The sequence below is a fragment of the Pecten maximus genome, chromosome 8 (genome assembly GCF_902652985.1).
Source record: "Pecten maximus chromosome 8, xPecMax1.1, whole genome shotgun sequence".
Classification (NCBI taxonomy): domain Eukaryota; kingdom Metazoa; phylum Mollusca; class Bivalvia; order Pectinida; family Pectinidae; genus Pecten; species Pecten maximus.
The window spans coordinates 28482282-28495738 of record NC_047022.1 but is presented as its reverse complement, the minus strand read 5'-3'; the positions used below and the strand labels follow the sequence as shown (position 1 = coordinate 28495738).

Genomic DNA, 13457 nt, shown 5'->3' with positions numbered 1-13457 from the left:
TTTGGACTGACCCGAAAAATAACAACACTTGGTCGGGATCATCTCAGGATCATTTCTGGCAAGTTTCAGCCCAACAGCACTGGTGGAACTTGAGAAGAAGTTTAAAATGTGTTTTCAAAATGGCGGCTATGGCGGCCATCTTGGATTTCGGACTGACCCGAAAAATAACAACACTTGGTCAGGACCATCTCAGGATCATTTCAGGCAAGTTTCAGCTTAATCCCACTGGTGGAACTTGAGAAGAAGATTGAAATGTGAAAAGTTTACGGACGGCGGACGGCGGACGACGGACGACGCACGGCGCACGGCGCACGGCGGACGACGACGGACGAAGCATGATGGCTATAGGTCATCCTGACCCTTCGGGTCAGATGACCTAATAAGACAGAGCAGCAGTACTCCTGTCTACCCGATCTGTATAGAGATAAGACAGACCAGCAGTACTCCTGTCTACCCGATCTGTATAAAGATAAGACAGACCAGCAGTACTCCTGTCTACCTGATCTGTATAAAGATAAGACAGACCAGCAGTACTCCTGTCTACCTGATCTGTACAGAGATAAGACAGACCAGCAGTACTCCTGTCTACCTGATCTGTACAGAGATAAGACAGACCAGCAGTACTCCTGTCTACCTGATCTGTACAGAGATAAGACAGACCAGCAGTACTCCTGTCTACCTGATCTGTATAGAGATAAGACAGACCAGCAGTACTCCTGTCTACCTGATCTGTACAGAGATAAGACAGACCAGCAGTACTCTTGTCTACCCGATCTGTATAGAGATAAGACAGAGCAGCAGTACTCCTGTCTACCTGATCTGTATAAAGATAAGACAGACCAGCAGTACTCCTGTCTACCTGATCTGTATAAAGATAAGACAGAGCAGCAGTACTCCTGTCTACCTGATTTGTATAAAGATAAGACAGACCAGCAGTACTCCTGTCTACCTGATCTGTACAGAGATAAGACAGACCAGCAGTACTCCTGTCTACCTGATCTGTACAGAGATAAGACAGACCAGCAGTACTCCTGTCTACCTGATCTGTACAGAGATAAGACAGACCAGCAGTACTCCTGTCTACCTGATCTGTACAGAGATAAGACAGACCAGCAGTACTCCTGTCTACCCGATCTGTACAGAGATAAGACAGACCAGCAGTACTCCTGTCTACCTGATCTGTACAGAGATAAGACAGACCAGCAGTACTCCTACCTACCTGATCTGTAGTGAGATAAGACAGACCAGCAGTACTCCTGTCTACCTGATCTGTACAGAGATAAGACAGACCAGCAGTTCTTCTGCTTACCTGATCTGTACAAAGACAATGCCGTTGATTGCGTTAAGTGTTTCCATCACACTGGCAATAGAGGGGGTCTGTATCTGGAGGGGAGGAAGTGTGATGCTCTTCTCTCCCTTGTAGATCTCATTCATCTTCTTTTGGAACACAACAGCCTGCTGTGTGAGGTGTTTCAGGCAGTCAGAGCTCTCCTTAGTCCTGTCATGTTCCTCGCCAAGCTGAAGCAAACCACCAGGTAATGTTAGGTTGGTAAATGATGTCTTATACATTTGTACAGGTATAAATACAGTAATCTATTACCACTGGAAACCCGGGATATCAGATCAGTTCTGACAGCTAATTTTGTATACAGTGGACCCGCGATAATCCGGACGCCGATAGTCCGGAAAACTCACAGTCCGGACGGAAATGCACGGGAACGTATTTCCGTAACGTTATTTGTACTCACCAGTCCGGAAATTCGGATTCCGATTCCGGAAGCCCATTTTGGGAACGGAACATACTTTTCATTAGTAAATTTCCCTCAATAATCCGGACGATATTTTCACGAGGAGAAAAAAATGTCGGGGCAAGTCACCCGTGTCGACAGCTGTACAGACTATCGCCTGACACTGTGCGTAGTCATAGCGACCGCTGCCAGGTCATAGCCCCGGGTGTTTACCTGTGTTACAATGTGTAGCTTTTGTTTTTATAACGGTACATTGCTTTTTCTCTACGACCTAAATGTTACAGCCGTGATACGATAATTAATCAATCTCTAATACATGTAATAAATTTATGATCGGTAATTAACATCATTAACACTTGTATTGGGTAAACACGGATATCGGCTTTGTAACACCGTTATGTGAAACGAAGACTCATTGAAAGATGCATGTTATTAATTACATACACATTTACGTATTAAGCAGTGATCACAAGAACTGGGTTGATTACACACAAATTAGTCAATAGTCGTCTGATACTTAACTAAGCGTCACATTGTTAAGTGAATACGGGTTTAATAATTATCGGACATCTTGGGTAGTTCTCGCTGGTGTCACGTACTTTTAAATAGATAGCTTGGGGTTTCTGGTACGTAAAAATCATAAAAAACATGGACTGACGGTAAGTTGTAAAATCCGGGTATTTTATTTAAGGTATTTAACGTTTGTAATTTCTACTTGTTTGTGAACCTCCGGGACGTGACACATGTGTGTTGTTTGTAGGTCAAATATGCCCGTTATAAATAAAACAACTTTCACTTTACATGTTCTTTTAAAAACATAGTTTATTTTTTACTTTCTACAAAACAAAACAAGAATCATATCAGAAACATAAGTATATTTATTGTTAAAAAGTCTGATAATTAGACGTGTTTATGAAACGTCCCGGATTGTATATAATCATGGGAGATAACTCTTACACGACAATTTTTTTTGACCTGGTACACGAAATTCGGCAATCCGGAAAACTCGTAATCCGGACGGTTTGGACTGGGAACGAAGGTGTTCGGATTATCGAGGGTCCACTGTACAATATCACAAAGACGCCACCTGACTTCATGAAGTGGTACCATTATGTATGTGACACCATGAAGTGGTACCATTATTTATGTGACACCATGAAGTGGTACCATTATGTATGTGACACCATGAAGTGGTACCATTATGTATGTGACACCATGAAGTGGTACCATTATTTATGTGACACCATGAAGTGGTACCATTATTTATGTGACACCATGAAGTGGTACCATTATGTATGTGACACCATGAAGTGGTACCATTATTTATGTATGTGACACCATGAAGTGGTACCATTATGTATGCGACACCATGACGTGGTACCATTATGTATGTGACACCATGAAGTGGTACCATTATTTATGTGGCACCATGAAGTGGTACCATTATTTATGTGCCCTCTACTGACATTTTATGTTTATCTTTCACATCCAATCAATTAATTAATGACCAACAGCACTTTTACACTAGATCAAGCAGAGAACAGTTTTTATTTGATGATGTACTACAAAATCCTGTTACACATACCATTTGTTTGTATATACCATAGGCCTCTTTCTCGGTTTGTAGGGCAGCTCTAAAGTCTCCGCGACAGGAGTGTGTCCTTGCCACCAGATGGTAGCTCATGGCAACCTTCAAGCTAAGTTTACGATGGAACCTGGGGAAAAAAACAGATTTAGTACAACATTTTTACAGCCACTTCAGATTTCGTTTTTGTCAATATTTTCATGCTACAAAATCTCTATCTATATTAAAATAGATCATGTATAGTATTGTATACTGTCTCTATACTGAACCAAGCCATACTACAATAGTACAAAATCCCTCTCTATACTGGAATAGAGCATATACTAAGGGCTATTCCAGTAAAATATATATCCAATGGGAGGAATCAAGAAATAGAGAAATTCTATACATAGTGGGTGCTGGAGAAAATGCAGCTTCTATCGGTGACCCCTGTTTGATGATGGACCTAGAGTCCTCCTGTTCCATAGATATACTGGAACAGCTCTGATTCAAGCCATACTGAAATGGAGCAAAATCTCTAAAATTGACAGAGCAGCTATCTTCAAATTGAGCTATACCAATCCTATAAAGTTGAATATTATAGAACACTGTACTATATACTGTAAAGTTTATAGTATTTGTGGAGTTTAATAATCAAATGTATTAACGACTATACAGTACTCCTTTCCTGTGGATTAAGTAGTTACTCTTACTTTTGATTGAGTTGTAGAGCATGTTCCAGGAATCTTAGTGACAATTCATACTCTTCGACAGCATGTAGGATCAGGCCTATATTGCTCTGTAATACAAATGTTTCAGTCATAATTCCATTTTCAAGTGACAAGTAAAAAGATGTACTACAGGAAGATAGTAGTTTACCTCCACCAGGAATCAATCCAAAACCTTTTAACTTCCCAATTCACTAATCTACCAATTGCACTGAAGGAAAACACCTCTAGTGATCCTTCTAGACTGGTACCCTTCACAATTACCTCCCTTTGGTATGCTACAAATCGGACCGGTATCAAGTAACCATTTTGAGTAGGAATTCCTACTTCTTTATTGCACATGTTATCTCATCATGGAGATGGTTACTTCCGCCAAAGCAACAGCCATCAATAGTGTCATTGTCAAAAGCACATTGGAAAACGCTTGCCTGAAGTCATTTTAAAAAGTGAAACTCAAAATTTCCTTTGTTTGTTTATTGACCAAAGTTTATATATAATTAGCAACACATTCATCACCAGATAATGAAATTAACCAGTGAAAAAATCAACACCCACTGCTGGTCCTTTGTGGTCGGAGCACAGCCCTGGCAGAGAGTAGAGTACTAAGGGAGGGAACCTGTCTAGTGATCCATCCTTAAATGACCTCATTGTAGGACATGAAACTATAGGGTTCTAATATTTTGGAAACAGTGACTTTGACTTTGTTACAACCTGTTAAATCCTTTTTTCACAACAAACTTTGTACCACAATGTGAATTTTAACGAATTTCACAATTTCTAAATTCAAACAAGAAAATGTGAGTAAAACAGATGACCCTGCTGCCACTTGGCACCCCGAAACCTCAGCAGTTCCTGAGATTAGCTAATTACAGCAATTTAAAAGTTAGGCTTCAACCATACATATTAAAACTCCATAGGAATAGGAATATTTTAGAATTTCATGAGTCCCTTTCAATTTTTGATACTCTCTCCATGTCATGGTCTTCACTGTATAAAAGTTGCCTTGCACAATGAAGGAAGCCAGCAGAGATGAACAATTCAATAACTTACATCGATTAGAGCAACTTCGGGATGTTCCTCGCCATGACACAGTAAAGCGAGGTAGCGGGTACGGTACATCAAGCGTAGAGAACTGGACACTTGGTTGTTGGCAAAACAGTAGAGTGCCAAATGTGACTGAAATAAACAGAAAACAAACATGGGCTATTTTCGCTTACAAAACAAAACAATGATTTAGACAATCTTATTCTCTGAGAGAGCCAAATCAAATTTCTAACATGAGAATTCAGGGAGGATCAAGACTATGCAGTTCACTGACAAGACATTTCATTCTGGCAGCAATATAAAGTAATGAAACATTGCATTCTGACTGAGCTATAAAGTGAAATAAATTTCATTCTGACAGCACTATAAAGTGATGTGTCATTTTACTCTGACAGCACTATACAAGAGATCCCAGAGGGATCTTGGCGCCCACCATTGAATGATCTTCATAGTTTCCATGTCAGATTGATCTTTTCTCTACTTTTCCCTTCATTTTACTAATCTGTGCAAATTGAGACATCCCTCCAGTACTTTTCAAACAAGGGAATCCTAGCTATATAAAAAATTTGAGATTTAACGATAATGGCTGTTTGTTTGTCAGGTTGTTTTCAGGACAGACTGGTCCAAAAATGCAATACAAGGGACCAAGGGGAACCTACTTATGAAATTTGAGAAAGATCCCTTCAGTACTTTCTCATAAATAGCGATAACAAACTTCAACTGTCAAAATCCAAGATGGCTGCCTGTCGGCCATGTTGTTTTCAGATTGGTCTCAAAATGCAATATGCATAACTAATACAATATGCATAACTAGGCACCAAGGGGAACCTAGATATGAAATTTGAGAAAGATCCCTTCAGTGCTTTCTCAGAAATAGTGATAACAAACTTCAATTATCAAAATCCAAGATGGCTGCCTGTCGGCCATGTTGTTTTCCGATCGGTCCCAAAATGCAATATGCATAACTAGACACCAAGGGGAACCTAGATATGAAATTTCAGGAAGATCCCTTCAGTACTTTCTCAGAAATAGAGATAACAAACTTCAATTGTCAAAATCCAAGATGGCTGCCTGTCGGCCATGTTGTTTTCCGATCGGTCCCAAAATGCAATATGCATAACAACGCACCAAGGGGAACCTACATATGAAATTTGAGAAAGATCCATTCAGTACTTTCTCAGAAATAGCGATAACAAACTTCAATGGTCAAAATCCAAGATGGCTGCCTGTCGGCCATGTTTTTTTCCGATCGGTCCCAAAATGCAATATGCATAACTGGGCACCAAGGGGAACCTACATATGAAATTTGAGAAAGATCCCTCCAGTACTTTCACAGAAATAGCGATAACAAACTTCAACAGTCAAAATCCAAGATGGCTGCCTGTCGGCCATGTTGTTTTCCGATCGGTCCCAAAATGCAATATGCATAACTAGACACCAAGGGGTACCTAGATATGAAATTTCAGGAAGATCCCTTCAGTACTTTCTCAGAAATAGAGATAACAAACTTCAATGGTCAAAATCCAAGATGGCTGCCTGTCGGCCATGTTGTTTTCCGATCGGTCCCAAAATGCAATATGCATAACTAGGCACCAAGGGGAACCTACATATGAAATTTGAGAAAGATCCCTTCAGTACTTTCTCAGAAATAGCGATAACAAACTTCAATGGTCAAAATCCAAAATGGCTGCCTGTCGGCCATGTTGTTTTCCGATCGGTCCCAAAATGCAATATGCATAACTAGGCACCAAGGGGAACCTACATATGAAATTTGAGAAAGATCCCTTCAGCACTTTCTGAGGATTAGCGATAACAAGAATTGTTTACGGACGGAGGGACGGACGGACGGACGGACGGACGGAGGGACGGACGGACGGACGGACGGACGACGGACCACGGACGCAGGGCGATTTGAATAGCCCACCATCTGATGATGGTGGGCTAAAAATGATTGACATTTCATTCTAAAAGCACTATAAAATGATGAAACATTTTACTCTGACAGCACTATAAAATGATTGACATTTCTTTTTTTATTACTACTAAGTGTTGTAACAATTCATTCTAGAAGAACTATAAAGTGATGAAAATTTCATCCTGACAGCACTATAAAATGATGTGACATTTTCATTCTGACAGCACTATATAGTGATGTGACATTTTCATTCTGACAGCACTATAAAGTGATGTGATATTTCAATCTGACAGCACTATAAAGTGATGTGACATTTTCATTCTGACAGCACTATAAAGTGATGTGATATTTCAATCTGACAGCACTATAAAGTGATGTGACATTTTCATTCTGACAGCACTATAAAGTGATATGATATTTCAATCTGACAGAACACAATAAGCCTGTGACAATATTCCATGCAATAACAGCTATATAACCTACACTTTTACATAACTTACATATTCTGTGATTGTGTTAGGATGGTCCAGCCCCTGTACTCGTTCACTCATAAGTACCGCTCTCTGCTGATACGACAGTGCCTGTGGAATAAGTCGAGAATGAACATGATTTCCATGATAAGAATGATCACAGCCCTTGTTTCTTCATTTTATTTCTAAGTTAATATTTCATGTCATGTTGAAGAGACCATTTTCAAAAATGGCATTGTACAAACAGTAAAGCACCTCATATTAGAACCGCTCCATGTAACTTGTTCAGACTTTCAGATATGGGATTTGAGAGTTCAGATCTATCATAAATATTCTAAAGTATAAGAATGGTAATCTTTGTAGGTTACAAATGATTACACCTAACACCAACTTTTACCCACCTCGCCATAGTCACCAAGGATGTAGTTGAGTCTGGCCATGAGACGAAGACAAGCAGCCACTTCAGGGTGCATGGCCCCATACACATTGTTGAGGAGGTTCAATGCTTCACTGATCAGATCATATCCTTCCTTCAGCAGACCTTGTTGTATCTTAGCCTGGCCACTTGTGAAAAAGTGGTACGCGTCAGAGGCCTGTAAGACATCAAATTACATTGTTTATATTGTGGCATTTTTACAGTCACTTTTCCCCCTCACACAGATCATGGATTTCTCACACAGATCATGGATTTCTCACACAGATCATGGATTTCTCAGAGTATTTAATTAGACGTGGCATGGCCTCTAATTGTACACAAAAGTTAGGGCTATTCAAATAAAATATCTATCCAACAGGAGGAATCCAGGTCTGTGAAATAGGGACCACAAACAGAAATGACTTTAATCAAACAGTACTACATGATAGGCTACATTTTCATCAGCATCAACCATGTGTAGAATTTCTTTATTTTTGGATTCCTCCAGTTGGATATATATTTTACTTGAATAACCTATAGTCAAAGTCCAAGGCATCTCAAAGTTTTGAAATAACTTTCTTGCAAAATGTCGACATTCTATCACTAATTAATGAGTGTTTGATTAACTCTGCATAACTTCTAAACATATCTGTATCTATTACAGATGAAATGTTGGACATTACCGAAGGATGACACTTTGAACACCAATAAAATTTAACAAATGCTAACTACATCCAGGATAAATTGTTGACATTGTTAAAGACACTGAAAAGACACTGAAAATTAATCTAAATATTGTTTTATTAAGCCAGCCAAGGCCTACCTTTGGATGGATATGTTTGACTAGTGGGAAGATGTTGACTATGTCATCCTCGTAGAAGACTTGTTTGTTCCGGGACTCCATGTTGTACTCGCGTAAGAGGATCTGTATACCACAGCTGCGACACACCTCTCTCAGCATGGACACTCTCTGTAGGCCGTACTTCTCCATGGCGCCATCAACAGAATCACTAACAACACATAACAATAGGTTACAGCACTGATTACACCGAGGTAAATTATCCTCAATTCTGCTGATCTTGTGCTTAGCACTTACTGGATTATTTCCAAGTTAAAGAAGGATTTATGACATTTAACATGTCGTATAGATCAAAGATGCATCAATAATCTTCGAAATAAAACACTAAGTATCACTTCCATATTTTTGTATTTTCATCTATAAAACTATATCAAAATCATTTTACAAAAATTGCAAAATAAGTTTAATATATTGGCTTAAATATATTAAACACTCAACGGAAGCACTCCAGGGTTCTTGCTGTGGGAGGATTTGTTTTGTTTTGTTTTTGTTTAACGTCCTATTAACAGCCAGGGTCATTTAAGGACGTGCCAGGTTTTGGAGGTGGAGGAAAGCCGGAGTACCCGGAGAAAAACCACCAGCCTACGGTCAGTACCTGGCAACTGCCCCACGTAGGTTTCGAACTCGCAACCCAGTGGTGGAAGGCTAGTGTTAAAGTGTCGGTACACCTTAACCACTCGGCCACCGCAGCCCCAGAGTACCTTAAGAAAACCCACACAGTCGGCAGGTGACCAAATGTTTGAATTTGGAATCACAACTGATGTTGTACTGTAATATCTATTTAAAGAGATGCAAAACATCTAAGATTTGTGTTTTTTGTTTTGATGAGATTATAGGACACTGTTACATTTGTCAGACAGCCATGTGGAATACTCTGTGAGTGAGACTTACCAATCCAGTTTGAAGTAGAAGTAGTCTTTCACTTCATCTACAATCTTTTTCCACATTGTTTTTGGGGTCTCTGAAACCCATTCCACATTGTCTGCAACAAAACAAACATACAGTTAACTAAACAGTTCAGTGCTGTATTAACCTGCTAACCTTATGTTGACTATTTCTTCTGTCCGTCATATCTGTAATCCCCTTGATACAAGCATCCCTTTAACTGTACTTACAGAGAGTAGTTTTATTTAGCTATCCTATTGGACCTTGTCGCCTTGAACAGCCTATCCCGCTATCCTATTGGACCTTGTCGCCTCTAGCAGACTATCCCACTATCCTATTGGACCTTGTCGCCTGTAACAGACTATCCCGCTATCCTATTGGACCTTGTCGCCTCTAACAGACTATCCCGCTATCCTATTGGACCATGTCGCCTGTAACAGACTATCCCGCTATCCTATTGGACCTTGTCGCCTCTAACAGACTATCCCGCTATCCTATTGGACCTTGTCACCTCTAACAGACTATCCCGCTATCCTATTGGACCTTGTCGCCTCTAACAGACTACCCCACTATCCTATTGGACCTTGTCGCCTGTAACAAACTATCCCGCTATCCTATTGGACCTTGTCGCCTCGAACAGACTATCCCACTATCCTATTGGACCTTGTCGCCTGTAACAGACTATCCCGCTATCCTATTGGACCTTGTCGCCTCTAACAGACTATCCCGCTATCCTATTGGACCTTGTCGCCTCTAACAGACTATCCCGCTATCCTATTGGACCATGTCGCCTGTAACAGACTATCCCGATATCCTATTGGACCTTGTCGCCTCCAACAGACTATCCCGCTATCCTATTGGACCTTGTCGCCTCTAACAGACTATCCCGCTATCCTATTGGACCTTGTCGCCTCTAACAGACTACCCCGCTATCCTATTGGGCCTTGTCGCCTCTAACAGACTATCCCCCTGGACACTTTCTTCACTTTACACCATTGAACTTTTACTTGGTCCAGGAATCAAATCTAGATAACAAATTTTGACCTATAATGTAAACTTTCACTTGCTGCGATTTTTTTAACAAGTTCAGGCCCTGCTTTCAACTTAGAATTGAAAAGACTTTTAACCTGCCTGCTCTTTCCTCTTAAATCTACAAAAAATAAAAGGCTTACCCATACTGAAGATTGCAGCTTTGTTCTTTTTGATATTCTTCCGTCTGGCTTTCTTGCCCTGTAACTGAATGACCACATCACCATGAGACTTATCTCATTTTTACCAGCTTGATTTAATTTCTAATAACAATAATTTCCGGATTTGAGAAAACCTATACAGACTGTCAGTTTCAAACATGACATCCTGTAGCTTATCCCACTTTGTTATAGTCTTAAAAGTCTATAAAATAAATGGAGTTGTGTCTATGTTGGTTGTATTTCAGATAATATCCGTACCTCTTCAGCAGTGAGTTGAGCGTGAGGTGCTGTGTAGGATCCAAGGAAGCAGTTGAGGAAGTGACTGACAGCAGAGGACAGACTCATCATGTCAACTCCCTGCATGTAGGTTTTAAACAGGTGTTTGACAGCCCGTGTGATCAGCTCTCCTACAGCAATAGTCTGCAGAATAAATGTCAGCAATATTGCACATTCTGATTTCCACAGTGACAGTGTAAAGGAATATTGCATATTCTGATTTCCACAGAGACAAGTGTAACAAAGACCTATTACATACTACATATTGCCAGGTACATTAAACTGTATATTGAGCAACTGCCCAAAGATTTATTCATGCATCATCATGACTCCATCTTTTAATTTATGGTAGATTCTTGAAAAATTTAATCTGTTAATACCCATACTTGGGTACATATCAAACTTTTGGTACTTACATAAACATAAGAAAGAATTGGATACTTTGTCAACATCTCGGCCACTTTTCCCAGGTATCTCATATTGATGCCTCTGAAAAGACAAGTGTTTAACATTCAATATGAGAAATGCTTTGCTAACATATCAAATATACTTTTATTGAAATGCATCTACCTAGTAATTTCAAAGTAATGCCAAAGACATTTAGGTAGAAAATGTAGGTCATGATAATATACTTTCAGGCAGTAATGCAGAACACTTGATGAATTCATCTCAAAATGGATGTTTACATAAACATTGAAAAAGTTAAGTGTTGGGATAAACATTAACCAAGTTACATCTGTAAGTGCTGGGATAAAACATTAACCTAGTTAAGTGAAGGGATATACCTCAACCAAGTTAAGTGTTGGGATATACATCGACCAAGTCAAGTGTTAAGATGAACATTACCCAAGTCAAGTAGTGGGATATACATTAGTCAAGTTAAGAGTTGGAATAAACATTAACCAAGTTAAGTGATGGGATATACCTCAACCAAGTTAAGTGTTGGGATATACATCGACCAAGTCAAGTGTTGAGATGAACATTAACAAAGTCAAGTAGTGGGATATACATTAGCCAAGTTAAATGCTGGGATAAACATTAACCAAGTTAAGAGTTGGAATAAACATTAACCAAGTTAAGAGTTGGGATAAACATTAACCAAGTTAAGAGTTGGGATAAACATGAATCAAGTTAAGATTTGGAATAAACATTAACCTAGTAAAGTGTTGGGATAAACATTAACCAAGTCAAGTTTTGGGATAAACATAACCAAGTTAAATGTTGGGATAAACTTTAACCAAGTTAAGAGTTGGGATAAACATGAATCAAGTTAAGAGTTTGGATAAACATTAACCAAGTTAAATGTTGGGATAAACATTAACCAAGTTAAATGTTTAGATAAACTTTAACCAAGTTAAATGTTGGGATAAACATTAACCAAGTTAAGAGTTGGGATAAACTTTAACAAAGTTAAGAGTTGGAATAAACATTAACCTAGTTAAGATTTGGGATAAACATTAATCAAGTTAAGAGTTGGGATAAACATTAACCTAGTTAAGAGTTTGGATGTTAGGAAATCAATTGATGATCTCCACTCATGTTGGCAGCATAAAAAGTCATTTGGAATGTTAATCAATGGTGAGACAATCAATAAATTGTCACTTCCTTGTGAGGTTAACCAAACTACCTACAATGAAGTCTTTAGTCTGTTAAAATGTATTAAGCTGGGGAAAACATAGTGGAAGCGTATTAATTATGTCTGTAGATTGCTGCCAGTGAACTTTTTAAATCCTACGGACCTACACTGCAGTAATATACATAATCAGGTGAAACACTTACTTGGTGTGCATAGCCTCTGTGAGTGTTGATCCATCGATAGGTGATGAGCTGTGATCCATACAATCACTGATCTACAAACGTATGACAAATATATCTTTAGCAATCCAAAGTAAGGATCATCTAGGCCTGCTGAGATGATTTTAAGATACTGCAATATATCACTTTTAAACTATCATACAAGACAAAAGTTAAATATCCCAGTAAACTGAGCAGGATTGCTGTGTCTACTACAGTCTACTCACCAGAGAAGGGATCTGGTACACAACCAGGAATTCGGCAGCATCCTTTACTATCTGTTTCTCCCGACGCATATTTTCACTCTGAAGAACACAACACAGTTGTATATAGTCAAGAACACATTTTGCCACATTTATTTCAGATTGGAATAATGTTATACCATATTTATCTGTAAATAAGTCCCTGTCTACAAAGAACACACATTCCGTATTTATGTAGAATTGTCAATTTCAAAAAGGTAAGTCTAGAAGTGCAAAGAACAAATTAGTATTCCCCATACTTTAATGCTATACTATTACACTTGGGGAGGGGGCTTATTTGAGCATAAATACAGTACTAAACCTTTA

General features: G+C 39.1%; 1 protein-coding gene across 1 annotated transcript in view; it reads right to left on the bottom strand.

Annotated features, from left to right (window-relative positions):
• The window catches only part of LOC117333077 (clustered mitochondria protein homolog), a 48974-nt gene that overhangs the window by 9195 nt on the left and 26322 nt on the right, over window positions 1–13457 (bottom strand). The window contains exons 22-34 of the mRNA XM_033892203.1: window positions 13116–13193; window positions 12874–12944; window positions 11511–11583; window positions 11077–11238; window positions 10801–10864; window positions 9635–9725; window positions 8708–8894; window positions 7871–8062; window positions 7500–7580; window positions 5091–5216; window positions 4026–4111; window positions 3334–3463; window positions 1310–1518 (exon numbers count right to left, since the gene is read on the bottom strand). Coding sequence (XP_033748094.1) covers window positions 1310–1518; window positions 3334–3463; window positions 4026–4111; window positions 5091–5216; window positions 7500–7580; window positions 7871–8062; window positions 8708–8894; window positions 9635–9725; window positions 10801–10864; window positions 11077–11238; window positions 11511–11583; window positions 12874–12944; window positions 13116–13193 — 1550 coding nt within the window. The remainder of the gene's footprint in view (window positions 1–1309; window positions 1519–3333; window positions 3464–4025; window positions 4112–5090; window positions 5217–7499; window positions 7581–7870; window positions 8063–8707; window positions 8895–9634; window positions 9726–10800; window positions 10865–11076; window positions 11239–11510; window positions 11584–12873; window positions 12945–13115; window positions 13194–13457) is intronic.